The sequence below is a fragment of the Hemiscyllium ocellatum genome, chromosome 14, assembly GCF_020745735.1.
Source record: "Hemiscyllium ocellatum isolate sHemOce1 chromosome 14, sHemOce1.pat.X.cur, whole genome shotgun sequence".
Taxonomy (NCBI): domain Eukaryota; kingdom Metazoa; phylum Chordata; class Chondrichthyes; order Orectolobiformes; family Hemiscylliidae; genus Hemiscyllium; species Hemiscyllium ocellatum.
Window position 1 is genome coordinate 4,193,250 of NC_083414.1, and position 19,660 is coordinate 4,212,909.

Sequence of the window (19,660 nt, forward strand, 5' to 3'; positions counted from 1 at the left end):
CTTCAGATTTCCATAATCTGCAATATTTTGCCTTGATTCGAGTGTATTTGAGAATTGTTATTGGTGGAGGGATAAATATCCCGTCCAACCAGGAGCAGCACCCTACTCTCACTAAAGGCATTGCTGCTGGTTCCAACCACACCCCAGGAGGGTGGCTCAGGTTTAGGGTAAGTTGTTGTAGCACTCCCTCAGGATAGTAACTGGGGATAGGCACGGAGGGCAAACAGGGAGTGGGGCACGCTCAGGTAACTTTGGAGCCTCACTGTGAGGGGTTGGGAGGAGTAGCTGTGCTATAGTGGTGGATGTTTTCCTCACCTCAAACCAGGTTCTGCTGCTAACTGCTTCATACAGATTGATCCCCGTGATAGAAGCATAGAAAATAGGAGCAGGAGGAGACCATTCGGCCCTTCGAACCTGCGCTGTGATCATGACTGATCATGGCCACCTCAGTATCCCATTCCCACTTTCTCTCCTTGATCTCTTTAGCTGCAAGGACCACGTCCAGCTCCCTCTTGAAAGTACCGAATGAACTGGGCCCCAACAGCTTCCTTTGGGAGAGAATTCCACAGGTTCCCAACTCTCCAAGTGAAGAAATTCTTCCCCATCTCAGTCCTGAATGGTTTGCCCCTTATTCTTAAGGCTGTGACCCCTAGTTCTAGACTTTCCCCACATTGGGAACATTCTTCCCACACGTAGCCTGTCCAGTCCTACCAGGACTTCCTTTATATTCCTATGAGATCGCCCCAATTCTTTTAAATTCCAGCGAATCCAAGCCCAGTCATGTGTCAGCCCTGCCATCCCAGGAATCAATCTGGTGAACTTTCGCGGGACTCCCTCAATGGTAAGCATGTCCTTCCTCAGACTAAGAGACCAAACTCACACACAGTTCTCAAAGTGTGGCCTCACCAAGACCCTGTATAACTGCAGCAAGATATCCTTGCTCCAATACCCCAATCCTCTCACTATGAAGGCCAGCACGTCATTAGCTTTCCTCGCTGCCTGCTGACTCTGCATACCACCCTTCAGTGACTGCTCCACTATGAAACCCAGGTCTCATTGCACGTCACCTTTTTCTAAACTGCTACCATTTAGAGAATAGTCTGCCTTCCTGTTTTTGCCACCAAAGTGGATAACCTCACATTGATCCACATTATATTGCATTTGCCCACTCAGCCGGTCTGTCCAAGTCACCCTGCAGCCTCTTAGCATCCTCCTCCCAGCACACACTGCCACCCCGCTCAGTGTCACCTGCACATTTGGAGACATTGCATTCAATTCCTACATCCAAATCATGAATGTATCTTGTGAACAGCTGGGGTCCCAGCACTGAACCCTGCGGTCCTCCGCTCGTCACTGCCAGCCACTCTGAAAAGGACCCCTTTTATTCCAACTCTCTGCTTCCTGTCTGCCAACCAGTTCTTTATCCATGTCAATACATGACCTCGATACTGTGAGCTTTAATGTTCCTTACTAATCCCTTGTGTGGGACCCTGCCCAAAAGCCTTTGGAAAGTCCAGATACACAACATTCACTGATTCCCCCTTGTCTACACGACTAGTCACATCCTCAAAAGATTCTAGAAGGTTTATCAAACATGATTTCCTTTTAGTGAATCCATGTTGACGAGGTTCGATTCTGTTTTCCAAATGCTCAGTTATTACATCCTTAATAATTGACTGCAGCATTTTCCCCACCCCCGATGCCAGGCTAACTGGCCTATCATTCCCCATTTTCTCTCTCCCTCTTTTCTTAAAGGGTGGGGTTACATTAGTGACCCTCCAGCCCATTGGAACTCTTACAGAGACTACAGAATGCTGGAAAACAATCTCCAATACATTTGCTATTTTCAGAGCCCCTTCCTTAAATCCTCTGGGATGTAGAACAGCAGGTCCTGGGGACTTATCCCAGTCTTAATCCTGCCAATTTCCCCAATACCATTCCCTGACTAATCAGAATTTCCTTCATTAAAATAAAATGAAAGAACTGTGGATGCTGTAAATCAGGTACAGAAACAAACGTTACTGGAAAAGCTGAGCAGGTCTGGCAGGATCTGTGAGGAAACGTCATAGCCAAGGTTCCCTTCACTTCCTCTTTCATGTTTGATCCTCTGTCCCCAAGCATTTCCTGCAGGTTATTTGGGTCCTATATAGTGAAGACAGATCCAAAGTATTTATTCAACTGATTTGCCATCACTTTGCCCTTCATTAGGAGTTCACCTGATTCTAACTGGAAAGGAACTACTTTTGTTTTCATCGGTTTGTTTCTCTTCACAAATCTAGAGAAGCTTTTGCGGTCAGTTTTTGAAGTTTTCCACAAGGTTACCTTCATATTCTATTTTCCCCTTCCGAATTAAACCCCTTGTAGTCAGGCAGGAGGCTGGGAGAACACAGCAAGGCAGGCAGATCAGGAGGGGGAGAAGTCAACTTTTCAGGTGTAACCCATCTTCAGGACTGGGGATGGGTGTGGGGGCGGGCAGGGGGAGCTGCAGATAAAGGGGGTGGGGGGGCAGGGTGGTGAGGTGGGGATGGGTGAAGACAGGTAGAGGGTACGACCTGATTGGTCAATGGGAGGAATGAATCTGATTGGTGGCTGGGAGGAGTGGAAGGGAGGGGAAGGGGCTGGGAAGGGGGTCAGGGGATGGGAAGGGAGGTTATTTGAAATTGGAGAACTCAATGTTGAGTCCTCTGGGCTGTCGGCTGCCCAGGTGGAAGGTGAGGTGTTGTTCCTCCAATTTGCAGCTTGGTTCGTTGTGGCGATGGAGGAGGCCGAGGATGGTGCTGTCGGAGAGGGAGTGGGAAGGGGAATTGAAATGGGCAGTGACTGGGAGGTCCGGGCGGCCCCTGTGGGCCTGGCTGAGATGCTCAGTGAACCGTTCCCTAAGTTTACGTTCGGTCTCCCCGATGGAGAGGAGACCACATCGGGAGCACCTGATGCAGTAAACTCGGTTGGAGGAGAGGCCGGGGAACCTCTGTCTCCCCTGGAAGGAGTGTTTGGAGGGGAGGGGGCAGGTTTTCCATCATTTCTGATTGCAGGGGAAGGTACCTTGGGTTTTTGTGTGGGGGGGGGGGGGGGGGGGGGAGAGGGGGGAGTTGCTGGGAAGAGTGGAGTGATGAGCAAAGATAATGGTCCTTGTGGAAGCCATACCCTTTGTCCTCCTCCACTGAATTTTAAATTGCTCCCAGTCCTTGGGTTTACTGCTTTTTCTGGCCAATTTATATTCCCCTTGTATTACATATTGATCCAAACTTGCTGCACCATCTCACTATCAAGATGTGGAAAGGGGTGTCTTTTCAGTGCAGGCCATTCGTACCTCTTCTCGATATCTCGATGCTAGCTGCTGCAGACAGAGCTGTCTGAGCGGTAGCTCGTAGGTGCTGAACCACAACAGCCCCACGGCTGGAGTGCAACCTCTTCCTCACGTCATCCACGGAGGTGGCTATGCTCTGATTGTCCAGGCTGTTCACCATCTCCTCCTCCAGCGTCACCACCTCCTAACCAACAAGAAAGAGGGACCGTCGGGAGATAAAGGCATTCCAACGGCCGCGAGCAATGACACAAAACCAGAGAAGTAAGGAGGGAAAGAGGAAGAGGAATGAGCGAAGGAAATGGAGGGAACGAAGGTAACAGGGAAGGAAGGAGGGGGTTGGGGAGGAGGAGAGCAAGGTTTGTATTTCTCCGGCCTTTCACAGCTGCAGAGATGACCCAATCACCTTCACAGTCAATGGCAGGCAACACAGCAGCCAATAGGTGCACAGGAAGATCCCACAAAGGGCCATTTGAGAAATGACTCATTTTCTAATTAGATTAGATTAGATTAGACTTACAGTGTGGAAACAGGCCCTTCGGCCCAACAAGTCCACACCGACCCGCCGAAGCGCAACCCACCCATACCCCTACATTTACCCCTTACCTAACACTATGGGCAATTTAGCATGGCCAATTCACCTGACCTGCACATCTTTGTGACTGTGGGAGGAAACCGGAGCACCCGGAGGAAACCCACGCAGACACGGGGAGAGCGTGCAAACTCCACACAGTCAGTCGCCTGAGTCGGGAATTGAACCCGGGTCTACAGGCGCTGTGAGGCAGCAGTGCTAACCACTGTGCCACCGTGCCGCCCACAATTAGCTTCAGTGAATCCTGGGGCCGGGGCGCGGGGAGTGCTTTAAGGATTTCGAGGCATGTGAAACAGGTACAGGGCAAGTCCTGCCCGGAAAGTTGGTGAGGGGTAAGGTTCAACTGAGGCATTCAAGAGGATGATTATTGGGATGGAAATGGTAAGCAGGGAAATAGAGAAAAGGGAGGAGACTGGAGCGAGGTCAGATCACTGGTACAGACATGATGGGCCGAATGGCAAGTAACCAGATTCTGTGATTCTGTGAGGAGGTGAAGAACCATTGGGGGCCGAGGCTGAGTGGAGTTGGTAATGGGGCAGCCTGGCCTTGCTGAGACAGGAGTGAGAACTTTGGGAATGACAGTGAGCAGCGTTGCTGGGGGAGTTCCAGCTGGGTTCAGCCTTTCAAGAGACAGCAGTCCTAGAGATGGACAGCGCAGAAACAGACCCTTCGGTCCAACCCGTCCATGCTGACCAGATATCCCAAACCAATCTAGTCCCACCTGCCAGCACCCAGCCTATATCCCTCCAAACCCTTCCTATTCATATGCCCATCCAGATGCCTCTTAAATGTTGCAATTGTACCAGCCTCCACCACATCCTCTGGCAGCTCATTCCATACACATACCCCACTCTGTGTGAAAATGTTGCCTCTTAGGTCTCTTTTATATCTTTCCCCTCTCACCCTAAACCTATGTCCTTTAGTTCTGGACTCTCCGACCCCAGGTAAAAGACCTTGTCTATTTACCCTATCCATGCCCCTCATAATTTTGTAAACCTCTATGAGGTCACCCCTCAGCCTCCGACGCTCCAGGGAAAACAGCCCCAGCCTGTTCAGCCTCTCCCTGTAGCTCAAATCCTCCAACCCTGGCAACATCCTTGTAAATCCGTCCCATCAATATTTAAATACTTCACACTGCGTAATGAAATTTAGTCTCGAACTCCCCTCCTGATTCCCCATTGGCAAACACCAGTCAGGAGGGTGATGGAATACTCCCCACTTGCTCCTGGATGGGGGCAGCTCCAACAACACTCAAGAATTAGAGATGCTGGTGTTGGACTGGGGTTTACAAAGTTAAAAATCACACAACACCAGGTTATAGTCCGACAGGTTTAATTGGCAGCACACTAGCTTTCGGAGCGCCGCTTCTTCATCAGGTGGTTGTCCAGGTGGTAGTCCACCTGATGAAGCAGCAGCGCTCCGAAAGCTAGTGCTTCCAATTAAACCTGTCGGACTATAACCTGGTGTTGTGTGATTTTTAACTTAATATTCAAGAAGCTCGACACCATCCAGGACAAAGCAGCCGCTTGATTGGCACCACATCCACAAATACCCCCTCCCTCCCCCACCGACGCTCAGTAGCAGCAATGTGTACCATCTACAAGATGCCCTGCAGAAACTCACCAAAGACCCTCAGACAGCACCTTCCAAACCCACGACCACTTCCATCTAGAAGGACAAGGGCAGCAGATACATGGGAACACCACCCCCTGCAAGACCCCCCCAGGTCAAAATCCTGGAAGTCCCTCCCTCAGAGCATTGTGGGTCTACCCACAGCACATGGACTGCAGCGGGTCAGGAAGGCAGCTCATCCCCACCTGCTCAAGGGGCAACTAGGGACAGGCAATAAATGCTGGCCTAGCCAGCACAGTATGGTGACTCAGTGGTTAGCACTGCTGCCTCACAGCCCCAAGGTCCCAGGTTCGATTTCAGCCTCGGGTGCGTGTCTGTGTGGAGGTTACACGTTCTCCCCATGTCTGTGTGGGTTTCCTCCAGGTGCTCCGGTTTCCTCCCACAGTTGTGCAGGTCAAGGCAGATTGAACATGGGAAATGCGTGGTGATGGGAATAGGGTAGCTGGGTGGGATGCTCTTCAGAGGGTTAGTGTGAATTTGATGGGCCGAATGGCCTGATTCTATACTGCAGGGATTCTACAGACACCCTCATCCTGAGGATGAACACAATTAAGTTGACCTGCAAGACATCAACATCTGGGGTTGATTTTCTGATGATCACACAGTGGTCAGTGTCCACATCACAGAATTGTCTCAACTCTGTATGAGGCCATTCAGCCCATCCTCCCTGTGTCAGCTCTTGGAATGAGTATCTCACCTTGTGCCATTCTCCTGTGTCCTCCCTGTAGCCCCGGTGATTCTCCTTCACAGAAATGCTATTCTCTCTTGAAAGACTCGAGTGAACCTGCCGCACTCAGACCCGAACCACCAGCTACTACAATAAAACACTATTCTTCATGTTGTCTTTGCTGCTTCAGCCAATTGCTTCAATCTCCATCCTCTGACTCTCCGTACACCCACCAAGTGGAACTCTGTCCAAACCCCTCCTGATTCCGAACATCTCGGTAAATCTGCAATAACCTTCCTCCTGTCCATGTGGGAGACCGACAGCTGTTTAACTGAGATGAGGAAAGAAGAGAGGAGGCAAACGTGAACAGTAATTGCAGACTGGTCGGGCTGAATGGCCTGCTTCTGTGCTGCATATCCGATGTAATCCTGGAGCGCGCCTTAATCATTCTGAATTCAACCGGGACATGGAGGAAAATGTGACCAGCAGTCAGCAGCTGGGTGATCCCCGGCAAAAGGAATGGGCTCACAGGCACTGGGCACTCACCACACACACACACACACACACACACACCCCCACACACACACCCCCACACAGACACACACACAGACACACACACAGACACACACACACACACACACACCCACACAGACACCCCCACACACACACAGACACACACACACACAGTAAGTACTGGACCAGATTTCATCCCTGGCAGAGTGCTCAGAGGATGTGGTGCTGGAAAAGCACAGCAGGTCATAGAGAAGGAGGAGAATCAACATATCGAGCATAAAACCATGCTTAATGCTTAATCCTGATGAAGGGCTTGTGCCTGAAACATCGATTCTCCTGCTCCTCCGATGCTGCCTGACTTGCCGTGCTTTTCCAGCACTACACTGTCGACTCAAATCTCCAGCACCTGTCCTCACTCTCTCCCTGCTCAGAGGATGCTCTGGCGTGGTGGCTGACGTTCTCACGGACGTCTTTAACATCTCCCTGAGCTGTGCTGTAGTTCCAACGTGCTTCAAGGCCGCTACCATCGTCCCCGTGCTGAAGTCTCCAGCGTCCTGTCCCAACGACTACTGCCCCGTTGTGCTAACACCCACATGTTTTGAGAGGCTTGTGATGAGGCATATTAAAACCCTGCTGCCCCTTCATTTGGACACCCTGCAGTTCATGTATTGACCCAACCGCTCAACAGATGATGCCATTTCCCTCACCCTCCATCTGGCCCTCACCCACCTGGAGAAAAAGGACACCCATATCAGATTACTGTTCAGAGACTTCAGTTCTTCATTCGACACTGTCATTCCTCAGCACCTGATTGGAACGCTAAGTCTGCTGGCCCTAAATTCCTCCCTTTGTAACTGGATCCTGGGCTTCCTGACTGGGAGCCCTCAGTGCAGATTGGGAACAGCATCTCCAACACCATGACAGTGAGCATGGGGGGGGTCCCTCAGGGCTGTGTGCTCAGTCCACTGCTGTTCACCCCGCTGACACACGACTGTGCAGCGAGGCACAGCACGAATCATATTGTTAAGTTCGCTGATATTACAACTGTAGTGCGCATCAATGGCAGGAGCAATGAGTCAGCACAAAGAGAGGTGGTGCAGCAGCTAACGGACTGATGCAGAGCTAACAACCTGTCTCTGAATGTGGACTAAACAAAAGTGATGATTGTTGACTTCAGGAGGGCACGCAGCGACCACTCTCCGCTGGACATCAACTGCTCTGCCATGGAGAAGGGGAAGAGCTGAAAATGTGTTGCTGGAAAAGCGCAGCAGGTCAGGCAGCATCCAAAGAGCAGGAGAATCGACATTTCGGGCATAAGCCCTTCTTCAGGAATGGGGCTTGTGGGATGGGGGGGCTGAGAGATAAATGGGAGGGAGGTGGGGCTGGGGGGAAGATAGCTGAGAATGCAATAGGTAGATGGAGTTGGGGATGAAGGTGATAGGTCGGAGAGGAGGGTGGAGTGGATAGGTGGGAAGGGAGATTGGCGGGCAAGGCAGGTCATGAGGGCAATGCTGAGCTGGAAGGTTGGAACTGGGGCAAGATGGGGGGAGGGGAAATGAGGAAATTGGTGAAGTCCACACTGATGCCCTGGGGTTGAAGTGTTCCAAGGTGGAAGATGAGGTGTTCTTCCTCCAGGTGTCGGGTGGTGAGGGAGCAGTGATGGCGGAGGCCCAGGACCTGCCTGTCCTCTGCTAAGTGGGAGGGGGAGTTGAAATGGTGGGCCACGGGGCAGTCCCGTCTCCCCAGTGTAGAGGATACGGCATCAGGAGCGATGGATATAATAAATGGTATTGTTGGATATGCAGGTAAGACTAAGATGGACGTGGAAGGCTCCTTTGGGGCCTTGGATGGAGGTGAGGGAGGAGGTGTGGGCACAGGTTTTGTGCCTCCAAGTCCTCCATTCCTTCCTCTCCCGCTATCCCCACCAGTACCCTTCCACCCTTCCACTGACTCTCTCAATCGTTTGGCTGAACTGGTCCTAACCCTCGACAATTTCTCCTTTGAATCCTCCCACTTCTTCCAGACGAAAGGGGTAGCCATGGACACACGTATGGGCCCCAGCTGTGCCTGGTTCTTTGTTGGCTACAGTCCATCTTCCAGAGTTACACCCCTCGCCCCCCACCCCCCACCCACTTCCTCTGCTACAATGATGACTGCATTGGCGCCACCATTCATCAACTCCACCCTGACCTTAAATTCACCTGGACCACCAGACACCTCCCTCCCCTTCCTGGACCTCCCAGAGCTACCTGGATTACACCTTAGACCTCTCTTACACCTTCCTAGACCCCTCCATCTCCATCAACGGTGACAGACTCAACACTGACGTTTTTTTTACAAACCCACCGACTCCCACAGCTACCTGGATTACACCTCTTCCCACCCTACCTCCTGCAAACATGCCATCCCGTATTCCCAATTCCTCCGCCTCCACCGTATCTGCTCCCAGGAGGACCAGTTCCACCACAGAACACATCAGATGGCCTCCTTCTTTAAAGATCATAATTTCCTTTCCCATGTGATTGAAGATGCCCTCCAATGCGTCTCCTCCACGTCCCACACCTCCACCCTCAAACCCCACCCCTCCAACCATAACAAGTACAGAACCCCCCCCGGTGCTCACCTTCCATCCCACCAACCTCTGCACAAACTGCATCATCCACTGACATTTCCGCCACCTTCAAACAGACCCCACCACCAGGGAGATATTTCCCTCCCCACTCACTTCCACTTTCTGCAGAGACCGTTCCATCTGCCACATCAGGTCCACACCCCCCTACAACCCACCCTCCCATCCTGGCACTTTCCCCTGCCACCGCAGGAACTGTAAAATCTGCGCCCACACCTCCTCCCTCACCTCTATCCAAGGCCCCAAAGGAGCCTTCCACATCCATCAAAGTTTTACCTGCACATCCACTAATATCATTTATTGTATCCGTTGCTCCCGATGCGGTCTCCTCTACATTGTGGATACTGGACGCCTCCTAGCAGAGCGATTTAGGGAACATTTCCGGGATACCCGCACCAATCAACCCCAATTCCCCATGGCCAAACACTTCAAACACTCTCCCACTCTGCCGAGGACATGCAGGTCCTGGGCCTCCTCCATCGTCACTCCCTAACCTCCTTGGGACCCTGCAACCGTATGGTATCAATGTGGATTTCAACAGTTCCCTCATCTCTTTTATCTCCCAGATCCCAGCCTCATTCCTGACGAAGGACGTTTGCCCAATATGTCAATTCACCTGCTCCTTGGATGCTGCCTGACCTGCTGTGCTTTTCCAGCACCATACACACACACACTCCCTCTCTCACACACATAGACACACACTGTACCACACACACACACCATCGCTCACACACACGCAGACACACACACACTTCCTCTCTCACACACATAGACACACACTGTCCCACACACACACACACACACAGTCGCTCACACACACGCAGACACATACACAAACACACACACTTCCTCTCTCACACACATAGACACACACTGTCCCACATACACACACACTGTCGCTCACACACACATAGACACACACTTTCCCTCACACTCACACACGCACACACACAGACACACTGCCTCTCTCACACACACAGACACACACTGTCGCTCACACACACATGCAGAGCAGCAATGATAGTGGGGGCTAGTGTGCAGTGTTGAGACAATGACTGGAATCCCACTCACTCACTCACTCAGCCACTCACCGGAATTTGAATGACGGAATTCTCTTTCTGTGACACTTCAACATGGAAGAAAACAGGAGAGTCCCCAAGGGCTGGCATCGAGGGCTCGGAGCTCACGCAGCGTAACAGCTCCTCACACGAATGCAGCTTTGCACGATGGTCTGTGAGACAAACATGGGAGGGGTCATTGTAATATCACCCCCACCAACCTGACTCAACCCGACAGAACCTGCACAATCCCCATCACCTCTCACAGTGAGGACACCAGCTCCCATACTGCACACAGTCCACACATGGACTGCACGGTGTTAAAGACAGAATAAAGCTGCCTCTACACTGTCCCCTCTTCAAACACTCTCAGGACAAGGACCCCATGTGGTTAGATACAGAGTAAAGCTCCCTCTACACTGTTTCCATCAAACACTCCCAGGATGGGTCATAACCTTCAAGTTACAGCATGTTTTATGCATGGGAAATCATGTCTCATAAACTTGATTGAGTTTTTTGAAGAAATAACAAGAAGATTGATGAGGGCAGAGCAGTAGATGTGATCTATATGGACTTCAGTAAGGCGTTCGACAAGGTTCCCATTGGGAGACTGATTAGCAAAGTTAGATCTCACGGAATACAGGGATAACTAGCCATTTGGATACAGAACTGGCTCAAAGGTAGAAGACAGAGGGTGGTGGTGGAGGGTTGTTTTTCAGACTGGAGGCCTGTGACCAGTGGAGTGCCACAAGGATCAATGTTGGGTCCTCTACTTTTCATCATTTATATAAATGATTTGGATGTGAGCAAAAGAGGTGCAGTTAGTAAGTTTGCAGATGACATCAAAATTGGAGGTGTAGTGGACAGCGAAGAGGGTTACCTCAGATTACAACAGGATCTTGATCAGATGGGCCAATGGGCTGAGAAGTGGCAGATGGAGTTAAATTCAGATAAATGTGATGTGCTGCATTTTGGGAAAGCAAATCTCACAGTTAGACAAGATAGGGAAGAAGGCATTTGGTATGCTTTCCTTTATTGGTCAGAGTATTGAGTACAGGAGTTGGGAGGTCATGTTGCGGCTGTACAGGACATTGGTTAGGCCACTGTTGGAATATTGTGTGCAATTCTGGTCTCCTTCCTATCAGAAAGATGTTGTGAAACTTGAAAGGGTTCAGAAAAGATTTACAAGGATGCTGCCAGGGTTGGAGGGTTTGAGCTACAGGGAGAGGCTGAACAGGCTGGGGCTGTTTTCCCTGGAGCGTCGGAGGCTGAGGGGTGACCTTACAGAGGTTTACAAAATTATGAGGGGCATGGATAGGGTAAATAGACAAAGTCTTTTCCCTGGGGTGGGGGAGTCCAGAACTAGAGGGGATAGGTTTAGAGTGAGAGGGGAAAGATATAAAAGAGACCGAAGGGGGCGACTTTTTCACACAGAGGGTGGTACGTGTATGGAATGAGCTGCCAGAGGAAGTGGTGGAGGCTGGTACAATTGCAACATTTAAGAGGTATTTGGATGGGTATGTGAATAGGAAGGGTTTGGAGGGATATGGGCCGGGTGCTGGCAGGTGGGACTAGATTGGGTTGGGATATCCAGGACAGCATGGACGGGATGGACGGAAGGGTCTGTTTCCATGCTGTACATCTCTATGACGCTTTGATAAGAATTGGAGGGTCGGTGTGGATCTGTCGGGCCAAATGGCCTGTTTCCATTCTGTAGGGAATCTAATGTAGAAAAAGGCGGCAGGAGAAGGACATTTGGCCCCTTTCTGTCTTCAGTACCATTCAGTTCCATTGCTTCTTATTAAAACTCTGTCTGATAGAAAAACCCCCATCATCTGAGAAAAGAAACAAATCACCGTGGATGTTAGAAATTTGAGAAAAACGCAGAGAATGCAGGAGGAACTCTGTAGATCTGGCAGTGCCAGTGGAGAGAGAAACACAGCTCTGAGTCTGGTGTGAGTTCTTCAGAACTCAACTCTGGAAAAGGGTCACAGGACCCGAAATGTTAACCCTGTTTCTCTCTCCACAGGCACTGGCAAACCTGCTGAGTTTCTCCAGCATTCTCTGTTTATCCCATTGCCCTTAACTCCCTCCGAATTCAAAAAACTCTCAATCTCAGCCTGGAATATACTCAGCAAGAGATGGTTCACTGTCCTGGAGTAGAGATTTCGAAAACTCCTCATCTCATTCCTCCACAACCTGGGACAATGATCCCTCGCTGTTGGCTTTCCATTTGGGAAGATAATCTTATTAATATTTCCACTGTCCGGCCTTCTGGATATCAGGTGCACCTCAGTAAGAACTTGTCTCCTTCCAAACTTCTGTTCAATCTTTCCTCAGTAGAGAACCCAGTTTCATGGGAAGTTGATCATCAAATAAAGAGCCATGGAGCTCCTTCTAAACCTGGAAGGGGTGAGGTGAAGAGTTGAATGAGAGGAGACTTTATTGAAACAGACAAGGTCCTTGGGCGATTTGACAAGGTTGATACAGCAAGACTGTTTCCCCGTGTGGGGGAGTCGGGGACCAGAGGGGCATCATCTCAGAGTAAGGGGTCACACATTGAAGGCAGAGATGGGGAGGAATTCCTTCCCTCGGAGGGGAGTGAATCTGTGGAATTCTTTCCCACAGAGGGCTGTCGGGGGCTGGGTCATTCAGGATATTCAAGGCTGAGACAGACAGATTGTTCATCAGGAAGGGGATTGAGGGTTCTGAGGGAGAGGCAGGAAGGTGGAGTTGAGGATGATCAGAGCAGCCATGATCTCACTGAATAGCAGAGTTGCCTAGAAGGGCTGAATGGATTCGCATTAGATTTAACCCGAATCCTGACTCAACGTCCTCTCCAATTTGCTCAGGTCCTTATGAGAATTTCAGAACTGAGACTGATAGATTGTTAGTGATCAAAGAGTGAAAGAGGGCGATGCTGGAAAAGCACAGCAGATCAGGCAGCATCCAAGGAGCAGGAGATTCAAGCATAAACCCTTTGTCAGGGCATTCCTAATGAAGGGCTTATGCTCAAAACTTCGACTCTCCTCCTCCATGGATGCTGCCTGACCTGCTGTGTTTTTCCAGCTCACACTCCTTGACTCTGATCTCCAGCATCTGCCGTCCTCACTTTCTCCTCGTGATGAAAGGGTGTTAAGTTTAGGAATGCAAATGAGTGACCATGATGATTAAAATGTGGATTATTGTTTGTCAAATTCCCATTGTGTGATATAATCAATTAGACTTTCATGGACTGAGTTGATTTTAAAACAGGGATCAAAATCCCAACATAAACCAGCAACAGCCCCTGACCATACAGGTTTCATCAAACCACCACAGATTAAACGAATGAGGGAAGAATTAAAACTTCATCCAGAATCAAAGAAATCAGTCAGCTCCTCCTCGAATGGGGTGAAAAGGAAAGATAGGTCCTTGGAAAGACCCTCATCTACTTATTTTGATATACACCTTTACAAGTTGCAAACGTTTCGTCCCCTGGCTAGGAGACATCATCAGTGCTCTGGAGTCTCCTGCGAAGCGCTGCTTTGATGTTTCTTCCGGTATTTATAGTGGTCTGTCCCTGCCGCTTCCGGGTGTCAGTTTCAGCTGTCCGCTGTAGTGATTTGTATATTGGGTCCAGGTCGATGTGTCTGTTGATGGAGTTTGTGGATGAATGCCATGCCTCTAGGAATTCCCTGGCTGTTCTCTGTCCGGCTTGCCCTATGATAGTAGTGTTTTCCCAGTCGAATTCATGTTGCTTGTTGTCTGAGTGTGTGGCTACTAGGGATAGCTGGTCGTGTCGTTTCGTGGCTAGTTGGTGTTCATGTATGCGGATTGTTAGCTGTCTTCCTGTTTGTCCTATATTGTCCTACTATCATAGGGCAAGCCAGACAGAGAACAGCCAGGGAATTCCTAGAGGCATGGCATTCATCCACAAACTCCATCAACAAACACATCGACCTGGACCCAATATACCAACCACTACAGCGGACAGCTGAAACTGACACCCGGAAGTGGCAAGGACAGACCACTATAAATACCGGAAGAAACATCAAAGAAGTGCTTTGCAGGAGGCTCCAGAGCACTGATGATGTTCCCTAGCCAGGGGACGAAACGTTTGCAACAAAAACTTCCAGCTCGGCGAACAGAACCACAACAACGAGCACCCGAGCTACAAATCTTCGCACCAACCTTGAACCTTTACAAGAATACCTGCCAGTTGGAGATTAAAACAACACCTGTATATCTCAAGTGTGGAGACAATGAACTCTGACATGGAGATACAGGAAGAAGTTGATATTTCACCAGATTGTGGCAGAGGACAGAGATTAAACTAAAGTTGGAGCACTGAACTCCAGCTGCAAATCCTCTCTCTCTCTGTGTCTCTCAAAAATAAAACTATCTGGTGTCAAAGGGACATCAGAACGCTGAGAACTCAAATGCTAACGACAATACTCACAGCTGTTGAAAACATCAAATAGGTAAGGATGGTCTCAGGTGAAAACCACAGTTACCCAAAAGACTCTAAGCCTTAAATTATTTTATCTTCTGTGTTTTCTTGCACACTATCCCCATTTTAACTCTGTGTGTCTGTGGTGTCTGTAAGGCAGTGAGAGAGAGAGAGAGAGAGAGAGAAGGGATGAGAGAGGTTCCTGAAATCCACATGCTTGACTTTATTCCTTTCCTTGGAATTAGCAGGTAATAAACTTGCTGTTTTAATTGAAGAACACCTTTTGATTGGCTCCTGACTGCTACACTAGAAACCAGATGAATACATTTTAAATGGAGCGTGGTATAACCTTGTGTGAGAGAGATCTTGGGTCTTTATGGCAACTGACAGGAGGGGTTGCAAAGAGGGGAGTCAGTTCGGCCCTTCCTCACTCGGTCATTACAGAGTTTAAGTGACAATAGACAATAGACAATAGGTGCAGGAGTAGGCCATTCAGCCCTTCGAGCCTGCACCGCCATTCATTATGATCATGGCTGATCATTCCTAATCAGTATCCTGCCTTATCTCCATAACCCTTGATTCCACTATCCTTGAGAGCTCTATCCAACTCTTTCTTAAATGAATCCAGAGACTGGGCCTCCACTGCCCTCTGGGGCAGACCATTCCACACAGCCACCACTCTCTGGGTGAAGAAGTTTCTCCTCATCTCTGTCCTAAGTGTTGCTAATCCGTGATCTCATTGGATGGAGGAACACTGTCGATGGGCTGAATGGCTTCCTCCTGCCACTGACATGATAATGTGAGATTTGTCGTTGTATCAAGAGTGAAATGCCCAGGCTCTGCCAAGGGTAAAGTAGCCTTGACAAAAACAACTAAAAACAATACCAGCCTGTGCCCAGCTCTCACAGAACAGGCCAAGGGCAATGTACAGACACCTCAGCAGAGAGAGGATTTGCACAGGGCATCCCGGGTACATTGTAAGGGGCACTAACTGCCTACCTTCCTCCCAGTCCGTGTCACCTGGTGTGAGGTGACAGATCTCCAACGACAGAACAGAGCTGGCTGGGGAATCGTAGATTGCAGTGGGAGCTGGGGTATATCCATTCAACACCTGAAAGACAAAATGGTTCTGATCTCAGTAAGTGGGAGACAGTGAGGACGGCAGATGCTGGAGATCAGAGTCGAGAGTGTGGTGCTGGAAAAGCACAGCAGGTCAGGCAGCATCCGAGGAGAAGGCTGAGCAGGCTGGGGCTGTTTTCCCTGGAGCATCGGAGGCTGAGGGGTGACCTTATAGTGGTTTATAAAATTATGAGGGACATGGATAGGATAAATAGGCAAAGTCTTTTCCCTGGGGTCAGGGAGTCCAGAACTACAGGGCAAAGAGTGAAAGATATAAAAGAGAGTAAGGGGCAACTTTTTCACGCAGAGGGTGGTACGTGTATGGAATGAGCTGCCAGAGGAAGTGGTGGAGGCTGGTACAATTGCAACATTTAAGGGGCATTTGGATGGGTATATGAATAGGAAGGGTTTGGAGGGATATGGGCCGGGTGCTGCAGGTGGGACTAGATTGGGTTGGGATATCTGGTCGGCATGGACAGGTTTGACCGAAGGGTCAGTTTCTATGCTGTACATCTCTGTGGCTGTATGAATAGGAAAATCGACGTGTCAGACAAAAGCTGGGAGCCTCAGGGGTGGAGAGATAAATGGGAGGGTGGTGGGGCTGGATGGAGGTGGGGGTAAAGGTGATAGGTCAGAGGGGAAGGTGGAGTGGCTAGGTGGAAAGGGATTGACAGGTGGTGCAGATCATGGGGATGGTGCTGAGCTGGAAGGTTGGAACTGGGGTGAGGTGGGGGGAGGGGAAATGAGGAAACTGGTGAAGTCCACATTGATGCCCTGGGGTTGGAGGGTCCCGAGGCAGAAGATATGGGGTTCTTCCCCCTCAGCCCCCCCCCCCCTCCCCCCCCATTTATCTCTCCACCCTGAGGCTCCCAGCCTCATTCCTGATGAAGGTCTTTCTCTTGACGCTCCTGCTCCATGGATGTTGCCTGACCTTTTCCAGCAACACACTCGACTGATCTCCAGCATCTGCAGTCCTCACTTTCACCCATCTCAGAGGTACCAATTTGCTCGATTTCTGATTTATTTTGAACTGAATTTAAATTCCACCTGCTTCCTTGATGGGAATTCTCGCCATGATCTCAAAGCGTTCAGTCTTCCTAAATTAAGAAGGAGATACCACAAAAGGGAGTATTCTTCAAACCTCCCCAACTAACTTCAACTGTAGGTCAAGGAAGACCTTTAGATGAAGATGCAGTACAGGCCAGACTGCACTTGGATAACGTTTAATTTAATTTGATGTGATTTATTGGAGTCGCGTGTGCCGAAGTACAGTGCAAAGCTTTGTTTTGCACACAGGACAGGCTGATATCTATCTACCTTTTGCATAGTCAGCCTGTAGCACTGTGAGGCTGCCCTAGGGACCATTGACAGCAATCATAGAGTCATCATCCAGCATGGAAACAGACCCTTCGGCCTAACCAGTCCATGCTGACCATAAATCCCAAACGAAACTAATCCCACCTGCCTGCTCCTGACCTATATCCCTCCAAGGCAAAAGTGAGGACCGCAGATGCTGGAGATCAGAGTCTACATTAGAGTGGTGCTGGACAAGCACAGCAGGTTAGGCAGCATCCGAGGAGCGGGAAAATCAACATTTCGGGCAAAAGCCCTTCATCAGGAATAGATTCTCCTGCTGCCTGACCTGCTGTGCTTTTCCAGCACCACTCTGATCTGTATCCCTCCAAACCTTTCCTATTCATGCACTTATCAAAGTGTCTTTTAAATGTTGTAACTGTTCCCACGCCCACCGCGTCCTCCAAAGGTCCATTTCACACACAAACCGCCTGCTGTGTTAAAAGAAATTACCCCTCACGTCGTTTTAAAAACTTTCTCATCTCATCTGAAAAATATGCGCCTAGCGTTGAAATTCCCCATCCTGGGGAAAAGGCATTCACTCTCTCCACCCACTGACTTTCCAGTTTCTGAGGGTTCCTAAATTTGGAGGCAGCATTGACTATATCAGAGATCTGCCGGACAGAAGTCTTTGTGGGTAGGTCTGTTTGGAAGTTTAATAAAAATGTGTTGCCAAACTGCAGAGGTTAGAGTTCCAAAACAAACACAGAAAATTCTGTTAGAGTTCAGCCTGGTATGAATGTTCTTCAGATCTCCTTCCCAGTGAACTCTGTTTCTGTCTCCACTGGTGCTACCAGACTTGCAGAGTTTCTCCAACATTGTCTGTGTTTGTTTCTGGTTTCCAGCGTCGGCAGTATTTTGCTTTTGAAGCTCCCAAGCTCTCCCGACCTCACAGCCTCTTCACCTCTGCCTTCAGGAGTGGAATCGGTGCTGGGGGGGGGGGGGGGCCGAGTCTCTCTTCTAATTTATCCAGAGCGGTATCAGTCCCAGAAACTCAGGAAGTTGACATCTGCTCTGCTGCTGGCTCTCACAGTAACATACATCAGGGTTAGTTTCAGAATTGGCGGAGAATTCGTGAGAAAGTTCAGAAAGAGAGAGCTTTGGGGAAGCTGTTAATGGGCATAAAATGGGCAGAAACAATTTGTACTCACATGTCCTGCCTAAGAAAGAAGAATATTAGAATAATAACAAAAAGGAACAAAAATAGGTAATTTCACTCTTTCATCTTGTTCTCTCATTTTGTTGGAATGTAGCTGATCTTCCACCTGAGCTATACGAGCCCCACACACCTTGCTTTCCTCCTTGTACAACAATCTACTGATCTCAGCCCTGATATGGGCATCATAATCATTAAAATCTATCATACAGGTGAAGCAAACCGTTAGAAAGGAAATATGATGTTTCATCGGATTTGATTTGATTTACTGTACTCGCACGTCCCTGAGTACAGTGAAAAGTTTTGTTTGTGAGCAGTACAGGCAGATCATAGCAAACAAGGACATAGAGATCCTAGGGTGCGGAGACAGAGTGAGGTGTACAGGGTTACAGCTGTACACGAGGGGCACAAAGCATGGGGTTAGAGAGGTCCGTACCTCAGTCTATTAACAGCGGGGAAGAAGCTGTTCCTGCAGCTGTTGGTGCGTGTGTTCTGGGCTCTGTACCGTCTGCCGGACGGAGGAGGTTGTAGGAGAGCATTCCCGGGGTGGGAGGGGTCTTTGATGATGTCAGCAGCCTTTCCGCGGCAGTGAGCCATGTAAATGGAGCCCGTGGATGGGAGGGTGGTGTCTGTGATGGGCTGGGCTGTGCACACCACCCTCTGTAGTTTCTCATGGACCTGGGCAGAGCAGATACTGGACCAGGCCGTAATGTACCTGGACTGTATGCTGCCAGTGGTGCAGTTGGTGAGGGTCCTTCTGGCCATGCTGACCTCTGAGAAAGCAGAGATGTTCTTGTGCCTTCTTGACCATCGCATCTACCTGGGAAGGCCAGGACAGGGAGTTGGTTCTCAGTGGTGTTTGATGTTGGTGTTTGTTTCCGGTGGAATTGCTGCAGTTGTACAAACACTTGTTGAAAGCTCCCCGGAGTATCATACACAAGGAGATCCCTGAGGTGGCGGACGTGTTTTATGAGGAGATTGAGGAAACAGGTTTGACTCATCAAATTCTCGCAGGGTGTGACAGGATGGATGGAGATAGGACGTGTCTCCTGAATGGGGAATCGAGTAACAAGGAACGGAATCTCAGAGTAAGCAGCAGTCGCAAGAACATCAGAACTAGGAACGTGAGAAGGCCATTCGGCCCATCACACCTGCCCCCACCATTCAATAAGATCATGGCTGATCTTTTCATGGACTCGGCTCCA

At 49.6% G+C, this 19,660-nt stretch overlaps 1 protein-coding gene across 5 annotated transcripts in view; it reads right to left on the minus strand.

Moving 5' to 3' along the window:
* LOC132822220 (uncharacterized) overlaps nt 1-19,660 on the minus strand; it is a 70,373-nt gene that overhangs the window by 37,291 nt on the left and 13,422 nt on the right. For 4 of the 5 annotated variants that reach the window (XM_060835317.1, XM_060835318.1, XM_060835319.1 and 1 more), the window contains 3 exons: nt 15,827-15,938; nt 10,429-10,568; nt 3,311-3,491 (listed from right to left, as the gene is read on the minus strand). In XM_060835317.1, the coding sequence (XP_060691300.1) occupies nt 3,311-3,491; nt 10,429-10,568; nt 15,827-15,938 (433 nt within the window). The remainder of the gene's footprint in view (nt 1-3,310; nt 3,492-10,428; nt 10,569-15,826; nt 15,939-19,660) is intronic. The other variant, XM_060835320.1, reaches the window with a different exon arrangement.